Raw genomic sequence first — 22205 nt, 5'->3', positions numbered from 1 at the left:
TGATGAATATAGCTATTGAGCGTGTATTACGCCATGAGTTATGACTTTAAACGGCGCAAATTATATTTAGTCAGATAAGTACACACCTGGCATGCAATTAATGGCAAATTATTACCAGCAAAACTACATACAGAGATCCAACTGCATAGTTGTGAATGGTTCAACCCATCATTCTTTGCCATGGATTTAATACTGTGGTTTTCCATGGTTTTAGGACCATTTCTGGTAAGATCTTATCTGAATCTACTTATATGTATTAATTGTCCTTTTCATAATTTCTAATAAGTGTGTAATTTAAACAAATGTTTTCATGTGTTTTTATTGTTTACTAGCAGATTACTCGTCCTTCGCACAGGGTTCCAATATTCATTAAATCATACTCTGTTATTTAGATAGTCATTTCAAAACTTAGGTAACAACTCGTAGAATATATAATGTGTGAGTGTGTGTGTGTGTGTGTGTGTGTGTGAGAGAGAGAGAGAGAGAGTTCAGAGCAACTAGAAAGATTCTCAGAATATTTTAACTTTAAAATTTTGCATAAGGCAGAATTCGTCCAATGCATCCAATACTATAATTTTCCTACCCACGACTTCAGTATTGTTTAGTCTTCTAGTTCGAGTGTGACATTTAAAGAAGTTGTCATTGACAGAAATTTGAAGTTTTCTGGACACATCGACAAAATTGACAACCTATTTAGTTAGTAATTGCTTTCTTTGTTGTCTCTCCTGATACTTTAATACTTCCCAACAAAATGGGAACCGTATAAAGTAGGTATTTTAAGCCAAGTATGAATGGAGATGAGTGTATCAGACAGACGTATCCTTCTGACAGCTTATAGGCTTGTTTACCCCTTTTCATGATGTGTAAATGTATGGGTCAAAGATATCTTTAAAACAGTTTCCTCATTCAAAAAATGTTACGATAAGAATACAATATATCAATTTCTACTCACATTGAATGAATCGTGACTTTAAATCTCGTACCCAGAGGTGGTCAAAACGACATTTAATATTTTAGACCAATTTTAAAGAATCTAAATTTGTTTTGAAAAAAATTGCAGTTGATAAAGTCTATTTAACTATGTGACCTAGGTTTTTCTGGTTTTGCCTTAACAATATCAGAAATAGCACGGTTAAATAATGCCAATTATTAATAAAGCCACATGCTTTTATTTCAGTTATGTTCTGTCCTAAACAAATTGAACGCTTTGATGGTTTAATGCAACACTACACGGCAATCAAACCAGAGGATAATGTGAAAGATCGTTTAATGCAGCACAAAATATCATTCGGAGACAAAAATTTGGTTGTTAAATGCGTACAAGATGACAAAGAAGCTACGGTGTATATATACGCCCCAGAAGGATACTTGGTAGATAGAGTGAAGATGGAACTCCGTAAAATTGCATGCAATAATGTGAAGGATCGTATAAGTCTTCGTCGGAATCCGCTTAAGTTTAAGGATAAAGAAGAGTTATCATTCACTTTGCTGTACAAGTTTGGTGAGGGGGAGGATGTCATGTGCATCCCTAGGTTTTACACGCTTACCACTTTTGAAGACTACTATGCCAAATTGAAGAGAGATCGCCCACAACAAATATATTGCGAAGATGAAATGATGAAAGTAAGTTTAAAATTGACTTCTTGATCAACTTTGTACGTTTTATTAAATTACCTTAAAAACACAAATATATACGTCTATTTACACTTGTAATAGCCTAATATATATTTACACTTATACTATTGACTCACAGGACAGTAAATACATATCAAAAATGGTAAGTGGTGATCGATTTCGATTGACTCCAATCATCAGCATCAGACCCAATAGGCGAATTGGGTCATCATTATTCGCCTATTGGGTCTGATGCTGATAATTGGAGTGTCCAATCGAAATCGATCACCACTTTCCAGTTGTTATATGTATTTACCGTCCTGTGAGTCAACAGTATAGGTGAAAATAGTTTTATTCGATGTATATAATTTTGTTTTTCAGTTTTAAATTATGCGTCATATGACCACAGACAAGTATAGTACAGAGCGGACATGCAATGGTACACTGAAGTCTTAAGTGGTGTCTAGCACTAGTGCTGGTGTGTAGGGCAAAGTCCAATCCCACCCCATGATATCATGCTAGGATTACCCTGTGCCCTATATATTAGGAGTTTCTGCACAGAGTGCTCTCTGAAAGCACACGGTAGTCCTACAAGGGTGTTTTCTCTGTCCCGTAGTTCTCTGTGATATAACTAAATAAAGCTAAGCAAAACCATTTAACTTAAGCAAGCACTTAAGCCAATCCTGCAAAGAAGTCTTCAGATCTCACAAAGTTCTCACTGTCCCATCCATTTACATCTTTGTAACTTTATAATTAATTATGAAAACCCAACCATCCTACAGCTCTTCAAGCATCCATAGTTATCCTCTTCGCTCAAATTTCAATCTTTCATTACCGGCACTCAACCCCATTCTTCCAAAAGACTTTTACTTCAATGCAGTTTTTTAATGACGTCACTTTCCCAATGAAAGTCCAACAGTACCTCGGAAAATATAGAAAGTCCATCTTGATAGGTAACATTTGCTACAGACAGCGTACGTTGATTGTTTGGCAACAGGTTGGTAATCTTATTATCCTGGAGGCACATTATGAATAAAAGTTTAAGTCTTAGATTAAGTAACAGTAAGTTCAGATCAAATTCCATACTTAAGTATATGGAAATATGAATATGTAGAAGGAAATGGGTCAAGAAATTCTATTTTTAACAATATTTATATTTGGTTAAATCCCTATAAATCCCTCGTACCGAAAATTGTCATTCAAGTTTTGCATATTTTTCAGGGGGATGCAGAAGATTATATAAGTAAGTATTTAGCAAAAACATTATAGCACTTCTAGCCAAACTAGATTAAAAATAAGCATATAAATCAGTTATTGTGTTATTAAACATGTTGATTTGTTTAATGCAATCCAAATATTACCAGTACTGTTAGACATTGCATTACGACAAAACCAGCTTATGTTGGTATCCCTGTTTTCTTTTTTCTTTGCGCGATCTTGTAGTCTTGTTAGTGACTAAGGTCTACATGTTCCTTAGACACAGCTGTTAATTAATAGCCCATACAGCTAATGGCAACTAAGACACCTACAGATTATAGTGGAGTCCGAACCATATTTTTTCCTTGTAATTAAAGAATTGGTCTAATTATCACGATAGTACTGCGAATAATTGTAGTACTCACTACGGTATGAGAAGATTATGTGACGAATGCTTGGAAAGAATTATATATACTTATCATACAATTTAAAGGAAAAAATGAAAAATGGAATTAAGCTAATTTGTTAATAAGTAAATGTTGACTCCGGTTGTACTTTTAGAGACTTCTTGTCCATCACTTCTGACTAGCCAATTGGATGTAAGTATGAGGCTATCGAGGTTCTTGCCATTCGACTGTTGGGTCTGATCATGATTGGAGTGTCCAATCGAAATCTATCACAACTCACCATCATTTGTATGTATTTACTGTCTCTTGAATCAATAGTATGAGCGTAAATATATTTAAAAAATTATCTACTTGTAGTACATTTAATAACACGTTAAATTCTTATTAATAATTTATTTATTAATTGTTCCAATAAATTTACTGTATTTCATAGAAGAAAGAATGCTACCATGGGGAGATTACGAAATCATGGATTTGGTCACAGATGCTAACCCTGTTGGCGAGCCTTCCTTAAAGACTTTAAAAGCCGACTCAAACCTCAAGCTCAAGTGCCAAAAATACATCAAGAAAGAAAAAACAACAGATGGATCCATCCAATCAACTCCCATTGCAGTTGGATATATAACTTATGAGGGTTTAATCTTAGAAAAGTTATTTCTAGACTCTTGTCCAGATGAAGTTGAAGGGATGTACATCAACCGCCTTCCGAAGCCAATACCAAATAAACATTTATTCGATATCTCCTTTATAAAAGATAACGAATTTATACTTGTCTTCAAAACCAAAAAAGGATCATGTTTTAAAATATTCATTGGTTATCGGTTGAGTTTCAATAAAGACACAGCTACGATTCACCGATTCGATCATCAGAAAGTCAGTTGTCCACAGGATTGGACCAGTGACGCAGCTTTGAACGTGAAAGGATCATGGTTCTAAAACTATGATGACTGATTTGTACATCTTAAATACATGACTCATTGACATTATTGGCTTATTTATTAACCTAGGACCTAGGGACCTAGGTCCATATTCCTATATGTCCCTGTTGGATGAGGTCGAACAAATTAGTATCATGGGTCGCAGGGAGGATTGAAAGGAGCTCTATCCCTCCACACAGCACATCTGGGCTCCTCTGCGCCTATTCCCACCGAAGACAACCCCAACCAACCAGCAACAACCAACAACACCGCAAGTTACCAGTGGCAGTTTCTAGGACCATGTCAAGGGGGGGCTAACAGGGTTGTCCCAAAACAGGAGGGGGGTTTTGGGGGTCCTCCCCCGGAGAATTTGCTATTTTGAAGCCGTTTGGTGACGTTTTAAAGCCATTTTCAACCTCTATAACTGTATCTAAAAACTTGACGTTGCATTTATATTTTGAAATGTGTGTTATTTTGATTAATATTTCAAGGGTCCAAGGGGGGGCTTTAGCCCCTATAGCCCCCCCCCCCTTGGAACCGCCACTGCAAGTTACAACCTTGTTTTAATGCAATAAATATCACTATTCTTCAAGGACTAAAACTGTAATATAGACTGTGATAATATATTAGGGATAACAAATTTCTGCGGTCCATATTTTGATAATGTTACTTAAACTAGTTGTTCTGCCGAACGCAGAGAAGATACTCATGTTGTGATTCTCTGAAACAAAATAGGATAATTACATTCACATAGGTAGCTATAGCTATATCGCTATCAGCTATAGTCAGAATTACATACTGTTATTTTTCAAGGTGCTTAACATAAAATTGGTAAGAATCAATACCCCCATAGCAAACCTGCAGAGTAAGCGATTTTCCCATTTTCCTGATTGGATTTTCAATTAAATCAATTTTATAACATTATGTTTAAAAAACTATTTTAGTTTGTTTGCTATAGGGACGAGTGTGTTTTTTAGTAAAATATTTAAAACTTTATAAAATAAATAAATTTTCTATTAAATATATTCTTAAACAAGCAAATACTACACAGCAGTTTACTTTGTCTACATAAGAATCACATATAGGAATTTTAAATTTACAACTTTTTGAATTTTTTCTATAAATGGATCAGAGTTTATTCTCATGGTTTCGCATGGAATGCATCATGAAGGTTTCTCTGTCTCAGTTTGGGAAAATAACTGTAAATACTTTGTAAATTTAATGTGTGACAATGTGTTTGTTATAAATTTTAAGTGTATTCAACGAATTGTACGTTCTACGAGGATTGACGTGATGATGTGACCATCATTTTGAAACCGGTTGTCATCTAACAAAATCAAAGGATATTGAACAGGTAACCGTTTATTTAATAATCATTTAAACAGTTAAGGAAAATTTGGAAATTTTTAAGTTTTTTTAGGGTATAAAATTAGAAAAACCAATTTTTCAAATGCTAAAATGTTAGTCTTTCTTTTCTTGGCGTAAGATCCCTTGGAGGATTTCCAAAAAAATGTATGTCTTGCTGTTCTTGGCGTAAGATCCCTTGGAGTAATTCCAAAGAATTTTTGTCTTCCTGTTCTTGGCGTAAGATCCTCAATTTGATACATTCTGGCCCCTTTCCCACCATTGGCCCTTGAACCCTGGGTTTGGTTTGTTTATGGCCCTGTCATTATACTATTTATACTGGCTTTGGGGATTGTACCTCAGCGCCATCAGGGACGTTGTGATTGCTTCGTTTCATGTTAGTATGTTGAATCCCAGGTTTTATCTATGGTTTCATTAACATTACATACATTAAACCAGTCCAAAACACATTCGACCTGAGAAGGATACCGTAATCAAAAAGCTGTTGATCCATAACTAAACCAATGTCACTTGACGTGAATAAGAATAAGAAAGAACATAAATTTTTTTGACAATAAATAGTACAGGATGAGGCAGTGAGAGCACCCTGATTTTCTTTTGTTGTCACATTAAGTAAAGCAAAAATGAATGAACAGCTGTGCTTATAACATCAGTAAACCTACCATTTTACTAAACATTGTGCCTGAAACTTGAAACACTGAGATTTTTAGACAGTAACCTATTTTCAAAATAGTGATTCTTGTGCAAACACCTCGAGATAGGTAGAACAGATTCCAATTTGGTCAATTTGGTGCGGTTCCAGATTGGAAAACAATAGGGAACTGGGTAAAATTATTTAGGATAACAGCTTAAACGCTTAAACCATAAAAATAATCGGTGGGAGCCGCAAAACTCTTTGTACACCACACCAGCAAATGTTGAAAGAGTGTGAGTCGCAGTAACTCAAAGTCCAAAAGAGGTTGGCCAGGATGCTTTCGTTGTTGGAAGCTTAAGTTGGCTATTTACTTTCTTTGGGGGTTCTCCCAAAGAAAATTTAAGGTTTTTCAAAGTTGCCCTAGAGAGTTTCTTGAATTGTCCAAGAAACTAAAGTGATTCCTGAAGAAATTTTCGAAGGAGTATTCAATGGCATTTTCAAGTGACTGAAAAGGAATGTGAAGTACAGGACAAGACGTCACTTGAAGGGTTTTGATGACAAGAAATTGAAAAATAACTTGTTAAGATAAAATGGCAAAATATAAGCTGTGTTTTGATGTGCTATTTATATGAATAAGGTAAATAGTATTGAGTTTGTACTACATGTATTTATAAATTGGGGTGCTTTCATTCACGGCCACCTTTAACTACAGGCCACGGCCTGGTAGAATTGGCAACGTCGCAAGTAGGGTTGTTAGTGTCAGACGCCCCATAAGATAACGTGGCAGACAGGTGACATCAGTTCATTAATTTGTGACGCAAAATTCTAGGGGGGGAATAAACTAGTATTCACCAAGTCAGGCTAGGCCTACCCCTAGAACCGGCCACACTCAAATTTCTTCCCCGGAGTGCTCAGAAGGAGCCGAGAAAAATCCAGGGGTCGATACGAAGTCGTCACGGCTTTGACTGATCAATTTATTTAAAATTTTAATCGAAGGCTCAGAGCTCTAGAAGCGCTCAGGAAATCCTGCAGACGCTCAGTAGGAGCTATTTCATCCTCACCTTCGCTAACGTGTTTTGGAGAATTTTGCCTAACTTTTAGAATGACTCTGTAGGGCCGACGAGTATTCAATCTTAAGCCAATGTGATATAAATACTCGTATTAAACTGTAAACTATCTGGCTAAAGACGGTGGTGGATAATAAAATCGAATCTAATGTAAGAAGCAATTCCTACAGAGTCGTCGGGGCCTAATTAATATAATTGGACGGATAATTTAACGTGAGTGGTTTAAAATAAATTTAATACTAATTTTTGTAGCTGATTATTCAACTCAGCCTGCTCCCAAGACTCGATTCTTTCACCCGCCAAAGACGGGGTTTAGAACTCAGACGACGAGTCTCGGGGTATTAAAACGTCGAATTAACTGGAGTAACTTAAGTAATAATTTAATCGTGAAACGAACCGAATTAACGTAATTTAATAGCCAATTGGTTTAAAAGAGCCGAAAAATATCCACAGCTAGTCACTGGCAGGCAGGAACTGGCGGGTTTTGTACGAGTCGGCAAGAACTAAGTTAATAAAATTTAGAAAATTATAATCGAACGTAAACGGATAAAATAAATGGCAGACGAGTATGCGTATGTTGGAAAAAGAATATTTAAAAGAAAGTAGGAAAGTCTGAAAACGTAGCTAACCTGAATCGATATCGTATGACGAAGTTAGTTTCGTTGTGCGAAGAGGCTTCTCGTTAACGAGTCGACGGTCGAACAGCGAATAATCTTGTCCGGCTCAAATCATGATTTCCTCGGTCGAGGCTTAATCGCTCTGGTGGTGAGTTCGAGAACTAGCCAACAGCTGATCGGAAATTCACCTGTTGAGCCGGTCTAGTTGTCGTCTGTCGTTGGTCAAACAAATAAACACCAGTTTGGGGTTATGTCGTCGGCGGCGTTAAATATCTGTAAAATCGGTCGGTTTAACTTTATTATGTGAAACGAAGTGCTATTATGAAAAATATGTAGTTGTGTATGTGTTTGTGTACTTCACTGTGAATAAAAATAGGCCTACGTTCTTTGGCCCATAGCCCAAGCTATGGCCAACACATAGGCCTCGGAGTAGGCTATTGTGGTTAAAAATCGGGTAAGTTCTGGTGTTCATTTATTCATAGTACGTTTTTACCCCCCTCAAAATTTGGTACCTTACACCCCTTACCAACTTCAGCAAAAAAAAAGGAAAAAAGATCTAAAACGTAGGGGTTCGGACGGGGTCGGAATGGTCTCGAAGAAGGGGTGCCTGTAGAAGTCGTCGTTTAGTCGTAATCGTTCGGATCGTATCGTATCAACCAACGGGAGGGATATCACCAGCTCCGTCAGGGCGTGCGTCGGAGTTCGTTGCGTTGTTCGATCGGCTGTTCGGTTTTGAAGAATCTACGTCGTGTCGGGCGTCGTCCACGAGGCACGTCGGCCACCTCCGATGTGAGGTGACTCACCACGACAAGGCCCGATTGGCCGTCGTTCGTCGCGGTTAGCCTCGATGCGTCGTCTTTCCGGTCTCGGCGAATTAGCACGTTGGAACGTTCACGAGGCACGTCGGCCACCTCCGATGTGAGGTGACTCACCGTGGCCAGGCCCGTTTGGCCCCCGTTTGCCACGGGTTGCCTCGGGAAAGCGGTCCTTTACGATAAATTGCGTTACAGGATTTCTGGGGTACCTCTGTTTGACAGGGGTTGCAATTGCCCTGAGCCACTGCGTCTGCTCAGTCAACGCCGACTACCCCTAATCGTTGTCAAACAGCGGTATTTCGCGTTCCAGAAATTCTGCAAATTTCGTGTAATTTTGAAAATTTGGATTTCGTGGTTGATGTTTTTGACCGGAAAGGGCGGGGAGACATCGTCGTTGTGGAGGTTTCGTACTACGGTGTGTACTCTGACTAGAGCGAGGTCAGCAGTACACCGAATGCCGAGTACCACCTCCACACTTAGGCCCGGGACGTGGATATCCCGCGAATAAGGTTGGCCAGCGATTTCGTCGTCTACTCGGTACCGATCTGAAACACACGCTGCGTTGTCCGTTCGTTGGTTGACGTCAGCCTGGTCGGGTACGACGCCGCACGTCCGAAGGTGACGTACGATCTCCAATCAGACTGACTGACGAGCCGGTATCGACGAGGGCGCTGAACGTCTCACCTGAGATGACCGCGTCGACGAAGGGTCGGTCATCTCTGGGGCGCGTTCGCGGCTGACGGTTCCCGTGAATTGCGTTATGAAATGGAGCAAACGGCTCCACTCGGAGGTCGTACGGCGTCGGGTAAATCGTTGCGTCTATCGAACGTTATGTGGTGATCGTGTTCCGTCGTTGGACCGAAAAACGTGATGCGCGACGGAATATCTTGCCAGGGCGACGGGATGTTGGCTGGCAGCTTTACCAACACTTCGAGGGTTCGTCGAACGGGTGAAGAATGTTCGGTGGGAGTCCCGAGTATATCTCGCATGCTGGCCGTCTCCTGGTGCGTTGGAGGTTTCAGCAACTGCGGTCAAATTCGGCTATCATGGGCCGCATAAGCGGTAGTCCACGATATCTTAGTCACCGTCGGGTTCATCGGCTGACCGATGCTTCCCAACGGGTTTCTCAAAGACTCGCAAAAGCGTTTGCGAAGCTCGGCGACGCTACTCCCAGTTCCCAGCCGATACTTCGTCATCTCAGCTATTATTGTCTGCTCAAAGTGTGGATCCAACCGACAGGCGGGTCGTCTATCGGCGATCTCGCTAAGCTCTCCATCGTCGAAGGCATTATTTCAGAAATTTCGTCGTAGTTGTAGTCGTCAACGTTTGAATTTCCACCGTGTCTATCGTTACGTGGCTAATCGATAACGTATCGGGTCGAGTAATGGTCGTCGTAGTAGTCGAAGTCGTCGTAGATTTCGTTTATCTCGTAATTTCGTTTAAATGTCAAAGTCAAAACCGTGTTTTCGAGTCCCTGTTCGGGTGCCAGAGATGTGACGCAAAATTCTAGGGGGGGAATAAACTAGTATTCACCAAGTCAGGCTAGGCCTACCCCTAGAACCGGCCACACTCAAATTTCTTCCCCGGAGTGCTCAGAAGGAGCCGAGAAAAATCCAGGGGTCGATACGAAGTCGTCACGGCTTTGACTGATCAATTTATTTAAAATTTTAATCGAAGGCTCAGAGCTCTAGAAGCGCTCAGGAAATCCTGCAGACGCTCAGTAGGAGCTATTTCATCCTCACCTTCGCTAACGTGTTTTGGATAATTTTGCCTAACTTTTAGAATGACTCTGTAGGGCCGACGAGTATTCAATCTTAAGCCAATGTGATATAAATACTCGTATTAAACTGTAAACTATCTGGCTAAAGACGGTGGTGGATAATAAAATCGAATCTAATGTAAGAAGCAATTCCTACAGAGTCGTCGGGGCCTAATTAATATAATTGGACGGATAATTTAACGTGAGTGGTTTAAAATAAATTTAATACTAATTTTTGTAGCTGATTATTCAACTCAGCCTGCTCCCAAGACTCGATTCTTTCACCCGCCAAAGACGGGGTTTAGAACTCAGACGACGAGTCTCGGGGTATTAAAACGTCGAATTAACTGGAGTAACTTAAGTAATAATTTAATCGTGAAACGAACCGAATTAACGTAATTTAATAGCCAATTGGTTTAAGAGTGCCGAAAAATATCCACCGCTAGTCACTGGCAGGCAGGAACTGGCGGGTTTTGTACGAGTCGGCAAGAACTAAGTTAATAAAATTTAGAAAATTATAATCGGACGTAAACGGATAAAATAAATGGCAGACGAGTATGCGTATGTTGGAAAAAGAATATTTAAAAAAAAAGTAGGAAAGTCTGAAAACGTAGCTAACCTGAATCGATATCGTATGACGAAGTTAGTTTCGTTGTGCGAAGAGGCTTCTCGTTAACGAGTCGACGGTCGAACAGCGAATAATCTTGTCCGGCTCAAATCATGATTTCCTCGGTCGAGGCTTAATCGCTCTGGTGGTGAGTTCGAGAACTAGCCAACAGCTGATCGGAAATTCACCTGTTGAGCCGGTCTAGTTGTCGTCTGTCGTTGGTCAAACAAATAAACACCAGTTTGGGGTTATGTCGTCGGCGGCGTTAAATATCTGTAAAATCGGTCGGTTTAACTTTATTATGTGAAACGAAGTGCTATTATGAAAAATATGTAGTTGTGGATGTGTTTGTATACTTCACTGTGAATAAAAATAGGCCTACGTTCTTTGGCCCATAGCCCAAGCTATGGCCAACACATAGGCCTCGGAGTAGGCTATTGTGGTTAAAAATCGGGTAAGTTCTGGTGTTCATTTATTCATAGTACGTTTTTACCCCCCTCAAAATTTGGTACCTAACAAATTCGCACTTTATTTATTTAAATTTATGGACATAAATTTATAAGAATATTGAAAATAAAAGACTAGAACAAACAAGCAATCTTTATTTACATTTTTTTACATGAAAAAATAATAAAACTTTTTCTATTTAGATTAATAAAAAGCTGGTACTCCAGCCCCATCTTCGAACTCTCTAAGGGTCCTCCACTTCTTTCTTGTCCTCCTTAGACACATGCTGCTGGCTCTTAACGTCGCACAGATGGTTTTCACCCTTATCCAGTTGAAAATAAAACATCCAGAATTGAAAACCAAAACAATATGAATTGAAAATCTATATCTGTAACTTTAAAGCAGAGTAAATATTTTCATAGTCCAGTAACCAAGCTTTCGTAAATTCACAAATACCATTAGCTGCTGCCAAACTTAACAGCTGTTACAACCCCACTTGCGACGTTGCCACTTCGAAGGCCGCGGCCTGGAGTTAAAGGTGGCCGTGTTTCATTGCCTCACTCTGTACATGTATTTGGAGTTAAGTAAGGCAGACATGGTGCAAAATTGCTGTGCACAGCCCTCAGCACCACCTCTGTTGTCTGATCCTACTGATTTCCACCATGACTGATCTCTTCGTAAAAAAATTAATATAATCGTGTCGTGCTTGATACTAGTTTAAATAGTGCTGCTACATGGTAGTTTAACCAAGCCAGCACTTGCAAGCAATCAAGAAAAAGGTCACTGACTAAAAAAAAACAACTATTAAGCCCCCCACACACTACCAGACCAGACCTACAGACCAGACCGTCTGGTCTGGCGTCTGGCACTTGTCTTATCGTGTGTGGGACTGTCTGCAGACCGATTTTCTCGGACCAGACGGTCTGCGTGTCTGATGGTTGAACCCTCAGACCACAGACGGTCTGAGGTTCCCCCACCACTATTTTTGTCTGGTCTGTGAGTGTGTAGCGCTGTCTGTCAGACGGCCGACTATCGTGACAGTCTTCATCCATTTGTTGGAGTTCTCACCACGGTCTCTCGATTACGAATGTTAGACCGTCTGGTCTGGGAGTGTGTAGAGCCGTCCAAGACAGTCTGGTTGCAGCCAGACGGTCTGGTCTGGAGGTCTGGTCTGGTAGTGTGTGGGGCGTTGGGGCACACGGGAGGGACTAAGGCTAACATATCTTGTAGTGTCAGCGTTCGCCGCTAGAACTGCTAAGTTGAAATAATTTAAATTATTTTTTTTTTTAGTTATAAAATTAACTTTTTAATTATAAAATATTGTTTTAAAATTATAAAATAAATTTTTAATTTTTAAAATTAAACTGTCATAACCTAACCTAACCAACCAAACTTGCTGATATGAAAAATTTGTTGACAAAAAGTCAATGCTACCAGCGGGATTCGAACCCGGGACCTCCTGCACATCAATCCGATACGCTACCAACTATGCCACGAACGCCGCTGAAATCACATCGTTTGGTAACGGTAATCGTGTCGCCTCAAGAGAAGACATTACCCATTAGAGATATGACGTCACTACACCTTTAGCCTTAGTCCCTTCCGTGTGTCCATTCCGTGTGTGGGGGTGGGGGGCTTTAAATTTTTGCGTTTTTTTGTTTTTCTTTGCTCCTTCTTGTTCTTCTTCTTGTTTGCTTTGCCATTGCTAAATACTAAGTACCTTACTAAGTACTGTTTTTATGTGTTAGTGTTATGACTGTTATGTGCTATTGCAAATAACTTAGTTTTAAATGGAATAACGATATGATTCGACAATTTTGCGGTTGATATTTTCAGTCAGTTTAGGCAAAATAATATTGTGGATGTTATTAGCACGCGAGAATGTCTTGAAGACAATTCAATGTTATTTATTAGGCATTGATTGTGATTAACCTCAAACATAAAAGGATAACTTACTAGGTTGTAGTAGGCCTATCATAAGGAAATAACATTTTGTAGCACAGCCTTTTGTTAGGATGCTAATTTAGATCCATACAATATAATCTTACGTTATCCTATTGGTTTATCTGCAAAAAAGTCTTGTGATTTCTACGTTTTAAATAGGTAAAGGAGGCATGAATTTCCAAAAAGAGAAGAAGACATTTAAAATTATTGTCGTCGGGGATTCAAACGTTGGGAAAACATGTTTGACATACAGGTTTTGTGATGGAAAATATCAGACGCAACCTGAAGCAACCATAGGAGTAGACTTTCGAGAAAGGGTCGTAAACATTGGAGGGGAGGAAGTTAAAGTAAGTTTTCTAGCCTAGGCCTGTTTTTCTTTTTATCTCTAATTTTAACTCACTTAACGATACCAAACCTTAACCCTTTGAGTGCCAACGTCCGGGGAACCGGACGTTTTTAAAACGAGCCAAAAGTGCCGACGTCCGGCCGACCGGACGTTTTTAGAACGAGCCAAAAGTGCCAACGTCCGGCTGACCGGACGTTTCGTAATGATCGAACAGTTGTCATAACAACCGAATGGATACTCGGATTCTTTTAACCCATAAGTTATATTAACATTGAGTCGAAAGTTACTAGATGCGATACATCGATTTTCGTTGGTCGAAATATCGAAAATTCGATTTTTACGAAATTTTAACCTAAAAATCGCCAGATCGCGCTCGGCATTTTTAGCGCGACCTTCGGGAAAAATCATCGGCATTTTTTGAGAGTTACTTTTATTTCTCGCCTGGCACTCTAAGGGTTAAAATTATCCTACTGCCACACTCTCTGATGTAGCCTATTCTGTGTATAATAAAGTTAGGATGGGTAATTTGTTCTTTCCAATGTTTCTGTTGACCTAGGATTGGAGTAACTGAATTAAGACATACCGCTACAGGTCTCCGCCGCTTATCAAATACCCGGATTTAAAAAATACCTAATTAATTCTAATAAAATGATGAATAGGCCTAGCCTGCAGAAATAGGCAACACTAGCATTTGATCCTGCAGAATATGCAACTTATTAGGCTAGGTACTTTGTACATTTCTGAGCAATCGTCATAGGCTACAAAATATGTTAACAACATTCTTTCACTACATGGTTAAAATTAAGTTAGCCTACCTAGTAATTTAGAGTAGGCTAAGTTATCTTAGTAGGTCAGACCTTTTATCCTAAGTAAGTTACCCATACCAGAAAGGCAGCGTGATCTAGAAGTTTAGCGATGTAGGCCTAGCTCATTCAAAGTGACGGGGTTAAGAATTTATAACAGAATCTTCATATTAGTTTAATCGATTTGACTTCCCGTACTTGCTAAGTTCGGAACCTTTACAAGGATTTTAATTTGAGGAGAAATGATTCTTTTTCATATTCCTGCAGGCCTGTTCAAAACTTGAACAGGGATGTGGATTACGGTAGTTTGTAAACTAAAATTGTGTGTTATTTACGGTTATTGGCAGGATCATTAGTAGGCCTAATTTTCTTTTACTTCCAGCTTCAGCTGTGGGACACCGCAGGCCAAGAACGATTCCGCAAGGCAATGGTTCAACACTACTACAGAAATGCTCATGCTGTTGTCATTGTGTACGATGTCACTAAAATGTCCACGTTCCAGGTAGGCCTATGATAGTCATAATTTAACTTGGCTTAAGTAATCCTCCCGAATAGGCTTTCACAGTCACTTATTGTAGAATTGCGGAAGTCAAGTCACCCTTAGGGGGGCACTCTACATCGAGGCCGAAACTTCGATGAAGGATCGTGATTTGCTGATTTTGATGGTCGTAATCAGAATAAACCTGATTCTATTGTATTTGTATATAGATTGTATATTGCATAGTCTATATTCGATTGTACTGTAAGACGACTGCCCAAAATAAAGGAGTAGGCCTGGACTAAAAAGCTTTAATTATTTATTCTGCTAACAAGACCAACCTTTAAAACTGATATTTGTACTATTCCACTGTATAAATTACCTTGTAGTTTTTATAGCAGGCTAACATTTTATCTTTTAATCTACACGGAGGGGTAACTGGAGAAGGGTTACTTTGTTTTTTTCTTCTAAAGAACTATTTCTATAGGCATATTTTATTAATTGAACATTTTTGTGACTAGTCAATTTACGGTTTTGTTACAGAATGTCCCAGTGTGGCTGGAGGAGTGTGAAAGACACAATATAACCAGACAAATCCCCAGGATATTAGTAGGTAACAAGTGTGATTGTGTGGAGTCTGTAGCCGTCAGTACCAACTTGGCCCAGCGACTAGCGGACTCTCACAATATGCCTGTAAGATGCAGTAACTTAAATTAGTGTAGAACTCTAATCATTCGAATCAATTGGAATATACTAAGTTTTCAGGTACTGGTAGTCAAAAGTTTGGATGGTTGCATTGTTATCTAAATTTTTGGTGTTCTGTTGAAAATACTATTTTGTTTTTTGTAGGTACTGTACTTTTTTTTATAAAAAACAGACCCTTTTTCCAAGTTGTACTGCTCATACTATAATTATAATAGTGTTAATATAAGTTGTTAAGTAGAAAGCTCGAGCTAAACTTTACTATCGTAATCATAGAATGTGTCTGCAAAAATGTCACAATAGAGAAATTCATGGTTCTCTCGCAATTGCAAAGACAAGGATATAGTTTTTGTGAAAAGCGGGAGACGATGATGATGTCTACATGACCGCGGGAGATTCCCAAGTTTTTCCGCCGGAAGACGATGATGATGTTTACACTTGTTAGTGGTATTCTTGATTTTTCCACCATAACGGAAGACAATTATTATTTTTCCCTGACAAAGGGAAAATGATGATGAAGATGTCTCTACTAACCACAAGAGGTGTTCAGGATTTGGCTACAATCTCAGCTTCTGCCTTCTTTAATAACAATATTTTAGACGATCTTATAACTACAAAGTGTAAACTGGTTTATGCCGTTAATAAACGAATTGAATATAATTGAATTGAACTCTAATTATAGGTTTTTTTAAATTGGAGTTTGGATAATTGGGTTCTACTGTCTAGACTGACTGCCTAAAATGATTCTTACACTTAGGATATTAAGTCAAGAGCAACCAATTTTGTCTAGCTCCTTCTAGAAATAAATTATTTTGCTTGAGATCTTTTCTTCAGTTTTCCTCTCGGAAAACCAGAGCTAAGGACTATTTATTCATAATAAAGTTACAGGACTGTTGATGTTGAAAAACACTACATGAACCTAAATTTAAAAATTCGAACCTTCTCAAATAAAGATTTAGGACGTGGTTATTTTTCTTCAGAAGAAAGAAGTAAAATGGCAGTAAACAGTGTAACTACCATTCTGCTTCTTTCTTCTGAAAAATCCCCTAGAGGCGAAATAGGCTATCAAGTGTTGTGTACTTTCAACTACCTTGAACGCTTTTCTTCGGTAAGAGTCATGTATGCATCCCCTCTTCCTCAATGTATTATTTAGAAAAAGATTTTTTACAACTATCAAGTTATCAAAAATAGTTTTTGTAAAACCCATTTATTAACTGTTTTCATTTCAGCTGTTTGAGACGTCAGCGCAGACAGACAGTGAAGCAAGCAACATAGATGCCATCTTCCTCACTTTAGCTCACAAGCTTACACGACAACGTCCACTGATGGCTATTGGCCCTTCATCATCACTAGAAAATAATACCATGTTACATAGAGCCGATATAATTTCTATCTCTAGATCTACTGGTAGTTCTGGTGGTTCGGGTAAATCTGGCAGTTCTTATCGTCCGGGTATTTCTGGCAGTTCTAGTGATTCAAGTTGGTGTTCCTGTTAGGTTGTACTATTGATTTTTGGATACCGAATTGGACAACCCAACCATATGGACCAGCTGTTGCCTACCATTAAAGAAAATATGGATGAGCAAGTCAAAGAGGTCACCATACTAGGGGCCACAAGAGTCTGCAGTTGGCGGCAGCCAATAGCAAGACTGTACGTTGCAACATCGCCCTTCACTAATTTTCAACACTAATACAAAATATACTAAACAGTATTTTTTTTTAATCAGCTGGTATAATTAGATTTGGGTACACCGCACTGTCCTCATTGGCTTTGAAGTCACGTGGTAAATAGGCTCCTCCCTTAACTGCAGACTCTTGTGGACCGTAGTGTGAGTCTAAAGCTCTATTTTTTGTTACTGAAATAGTTTACCTGACGGAAAATATGCTATAGCATACAATCAGTGGTTCTATCAGTTTGAATTTGTTGAACAGTCTTCAGTTCAACAGAATTCAGCAATTTACATCAGCCCAATCTGCTCAATCCAACATTCCATTTTTATTAAAAACCCGCAACAACTTAAACCTTGGGATGGTATGTCTATTTCTATCATTAGTCTAAGATAATACAAACATAGCTAGTGGCGATAGCATGCTCATTGAAATATGTTATACAATATTTTAACTCTAGGTTGTATAGACATTGTAATTATTACCTACTACAGGTATTAAATTATGTGATAGAGCTTGAAACAAGCTGATGAAATACAATTATGTTAGTGAGATTTGTCAGAATTGTATGTTAGAAATCATTTTAAAAATTTATTTCTATGTCTTGATGTGCTTAATGTATCCCAAAATAGAGAGAATGATAAGGAAGAATAAGAATTCAACCAAGTTCAAGAAAATATTTCACTTTAAATATCTGAAAGAGGGAATAAAATATTTTTTTTTGTCACTAAACAAACTAAGGCACTTTTAGCAGGGAAAACGCTTCAAAATTACTTTATAGAATTCTGGTACTTGCGATCTCAGTTGATCAATGAGGCTCAACCAAACTTGTATTAATGTTGAGTTACTAATCATATCTTACAAACAATAAAAAAAACAAGATAAAATACCATCTGATCCTGACATGTTCTAAGGATGAAGCCCCTTATTTCCTCTTCCACCTCTGGCACTGGTCTGAAAGCTTTTACAACAATATTCTATGTAGCTTTTTTATGCACACATAGGTAGAGGGCAGCTTAATTCAATTATAGCAGATCCTTGGTATTTCCTCAAGATTCAAATTTCTTTACCAATATCCGCAAAAGCCTCATGTCAAAATAATAAATACATCCTGTTTCAGTAGAATTCCGACTATCCGAAATTAGGTGATCTGGCCTTGTCAGATTAAATAGGGTAATTTGAGATGCAAACAAAAAAATCCTTTTTTACTATTGTACATTTATTTTATACTTGAATTGTTTCTACAATTAAACAACATTCATTTGTCACTTTTGCTGCACTATTTGATTAAAATCTATCTAGAAGCACCATTTTTTCCCTTAAAGCTAAGTTTTCCTAGGCATGGAAGTGGAGTGCAGTGAAGCAATTTTTCCGCTTGTCCAGTTTACTGACTGGAAAAGTCCTCAATCCTGTAGGAGCATTTATCTGAAAAAAATTAATTATCTTATTTGAACTTTCACTTGTATCACGTGCACATACCATTTTTGTTAGAATTTTAACACTAATACGAACATACTACACGTGGTTGTGGAGCACTTGATGAGGTGGACTCGTCTATCAACAGTGAAAACGTACAGACCAAATCACTTTAAAATTAAAGGTAACAATATTAAATAATAATTCTTAAAATATTCCAAAGCCTCCTACACTGCATAGCCAAGATTTAATCATGAACAAATTTCACTGAAAATATATTTTAAAAGTTAAGTTTAATCATTCATTTGATTACAAAATGGTTAAAAATCCATTAAAGTATTTACAACTATTCTCACCTCTGCCAATAAATCCCTAAAGGTGGTCAGGAGGGAAAGAATGATCTGGATAGATAGCCTGTAGATTGCTGGACACTTTCTTCTAGGCTTGCTGACTCCAAAATGGCTAACATTTAACTTAAATCACATCAATGTCGTCAATTCAGTACTGAAAATTTCCACACTGTTTGTTCATGTACAACTCCAGTCCAGTTTGCAGGTTTTATGTTAAGAACATGTTTCAAGGGGGGGAGGAGTGGGGCGGACAAAGTTCAACTCAATTCCTGAGCTATGTATTTTCCTTAGTGCCTGCAGAACTCTAGTTGCAAAACCCATGTTTAACTGTAATAATTGTGGTATCCCTCATGGAAGGAGCTCCTAAAATTCCATGAATATGTTATTATGATCATGGCCAGTGATCATTATAGGGAATTGTAGCAATTATTAATTTAAATGGTTACAATAGTTTAAAATTGGTTAAACTCTTAGGTACCAGGCAGACTATCGCGTAATTTTACTCAAGAGTAACTTGGAGAATGTTCAACGGTAGAACGTCTACATGTAAGGTGTTCTTTTTGTTTTGTGTTGTAACTACCTACTGTATTATGAATCCTAATTATATTTATTTTCTATTAGTGTTATCTTAATTTTAACTCCTCTGAGGAAAGGTGTATGAAGCCTTGTGTACTCAATAATTGAGGCTGAATATTTACATGTTTAGGGTGTAATTTGAACTCAACAAAAACTTGAAAATAAACAAAACTTTTCTTGAGTGTTTAATAATCTACTAGTGGTCGGAGAGTGGTCGAAAACTCGACCAAAAATATGTAATGTACAGATTTCTCTATTTTCACCCCACGCTGTAAATAAAACATGTGAATGGAATTTCTTTCATTTGTTTTGATTTTATGTTTATATTTTCTTGTTATTTCGTCACCAACATGACAACCCATAAGGCCGATGTGAATTTTTCTCGAATTTAATATTTATTTTTGAGCCTTTTTGAAATTAATTGTAAAGAGATTCTGCACTCTACAGGAAAATATATTTCTAACAGCATGCATAGATTTTCTCTGCCATTCACACAAGCTGAGATAAAACATTTTTCAAAGAAACATGCATACCTATTAATATATAGATTGTATAGGTTTTAAATATTCCCAACCTATATTAATATTATATTTTACAAATTAAAATCATATTTTGCAGGTTAGTTAGTTACTTATACCACTTGTTGTTAACTTTAGCTACTATTTTATGTAGTTTTATGTCGTTAGATATCTGTTTAAAGCCCTGCACACACCAGAGCGATACTCCGTGCGATACTGGAGCGGGCGCGATACTTTTTCTTGGAAATTCTCTTGCGATACCAGTGGTCCGTGCGATACCATGGAGCCTTATGGAGCCGCACACACCAGAGCGAACCGCGATACGCGATACCGAGGCGAATGCGATACCGTAGCGATAGTATCGCGGTAACGCTGCATGCACTGTTTGCAGCGCTGTATCGCGGCGATACCAATGTGGCCAAACGATGAACTACTCAGTTTTGTCTTTTCTCTGTACGTGTAAAAACAACAACAACATGTCGTGTATCACCGAACATTTACTTGAAGTTGTTCATACATACCCGATGCACTATGATTTATATCACGTTTTAGCAACTAGAAATTTAAAATAGGGTTCGTCTTCATTATTTGTTATTAAACTACGTTTTTCTGAAGAATTTACAATAGAATTCCCAAACATTCAGACGTCTTGGATTTATTAATTATTTTAACACTTAAACATTTGATTTGAATTATCAATAGTTTTTCCAGTGCCGATGTCAATCCAATGTTGGGTGATTGCTGACAGAATAACGTATTTAATACTGGTTTGATGAGGATTCCAATTACTATTTAATAGTTCATACAATATTGTATTAGCTATAGCACAGCATATTGTAAAGGTTTTGCTAGTCAGACTCGTGCCTAGCGTCCTAGGAAAAAAAAAACCTTAAAAGTGATTGCTAGCCGTTCTTCGGCACTCGCTTCACGGTAGTGGGTACTTTCCTTTTCGATAATGCCAGAAATCAAACTCAGCAACTTGTCAAAACATTCCTGATTAATTCCAAAATATGTAGAATCTTGTTTAATCTTTTCTTAACTGGGTCATGAGCGTATACGGTACTCGCCAAATCGCAGCCGTTCTTTATTTATGTCGTATACCCACATTTTCCTTGCTCTCTCATCTTCTATAATAGCACGGCTAGTTAACAGAAAAGCTTCTTCTTCATCAGACCATGTCATAGTTTTAAGTTTACACACAGTACAGTATAAAAACACTAACTATAACACAACACTTTTGCAACTAGAGTCTCACAACCACCGCACCCTCTGAGGTGTACTGGCTTTCCCGCGCGTCCCTTTCCCGCTCTGGTGTGGAAGCACCTGTTTTCTCTGCGATATTATCGCCCAAGTATCGCAGATAAAATTCTAGGAATAGTATCGCGCGTCCCCAGCGATAAAGTATCGCTCCGGTGTGTACAGGGCTTAAATTAGGATATGAACTTAGTGTGGACGTTTGAATGATTGTTACAATGCTTTAAGTTACCTGTGCTAACATAGTTATAAATAAACACTCATACCACATTGTATGTGTTTTTACTGCCAAAAACACAGCGAAGAGAACTAGTTTTGTGATTATCACTTACTATATTTTTGGTTTCATACCATACCCAGAAGACTGTCAATAGTTTTAGCAAAATGTCCCATATCTAAAGTGAAATGGAAATTACAAATATATTTATAGTGTGTTTGGTGTTTATTTTATATTAGTTTCTATAACCTCTGTCTAACAGTTAAAAGTATTTACCTACGACCTTTTTCAAACTAGCCATTTCAGTTCAGTTATTAGAATTGAAAAGATTCACTTAACAGCATTGTTTACTTAACAGCAATGTTTTACTTAGGGGCGGTTTCTCCAAATACGTTTAAACTAAACCAAATAAAAGATTAAACCTAAGTTTAACTTTTTTGTCGTTTCTCCAACTGTACTACCCAGGAGGTTTAGTTTAAGCTGGGGT

General features: G+C 38.1%; 2 protein-coding genes across 2 annotated transcripts; both read left to right on the top strand.

Moving 5' to 3' along the window:
* The first annotated feature begins 113 nt into the window (after positions 1–113).
* Positions 114–4201, top strand: LOC128986821 (uncharacterized). The gene is made up of 4 exons (XM_054407365.1): positions 114–225; positions 1178–1623; positions 2836–2857; positions 3652–4201. The coding sequence occupies exons 1-4, from the start codon at positions 156–158 to the stop codon at positions 4152–4154; spliced, it is 1041 nt and encodes a 346-aa protein (XP_054263340.1). The 5' UTR covers positions 114–155; the 3' UTR covers positions 4155–4201.
* Positions 4202–13178: 8977 nt separating this feature from the next.
* LOC128986342 (putative Ras-related protein Rab-33) lies at positions 13179–22205 on the top strand. Its single transcript, XM_054406668.1, has 4 exons — positions 13179–13737; positions 14922–15041; positions 15561–15710; positions 16949–22205. The coding sequence occupies exons 1-4, from the start codon at positions 13561–13563 to the stop codon at positions 17213–17215; spliced, it is 714 nt and encodes a 237-aa protein (XP_054262643.1). The 5' UTR covers positions 13179–13560; the 3' UTR covers positions 17216–22205.

This window comes from Macrosteles quadrilineatus, unplaced genomic scaffold, assembly GCF_028750875.1.
Source record: "Macrosteles quadrilineatus isolate MER2022 unplaced genomic scaffold, UCM_ALF_1.0 Scaffold_2__2_contigs__length_208266976, whole genome shotgun sequence".
Classification (NCBI taxonomy): domain Eukaryota; kingdom Metazoa; phylum Arthropoda; class Insecta; order Hemiptera; family Cicadellidae; genus Macrosteles; species Macrosteles quadrilineatus.
Note: the sequence above shows the minus strand (reverse complement) of the source record. Positions and strands in the feature narration are given on the sequence as shown.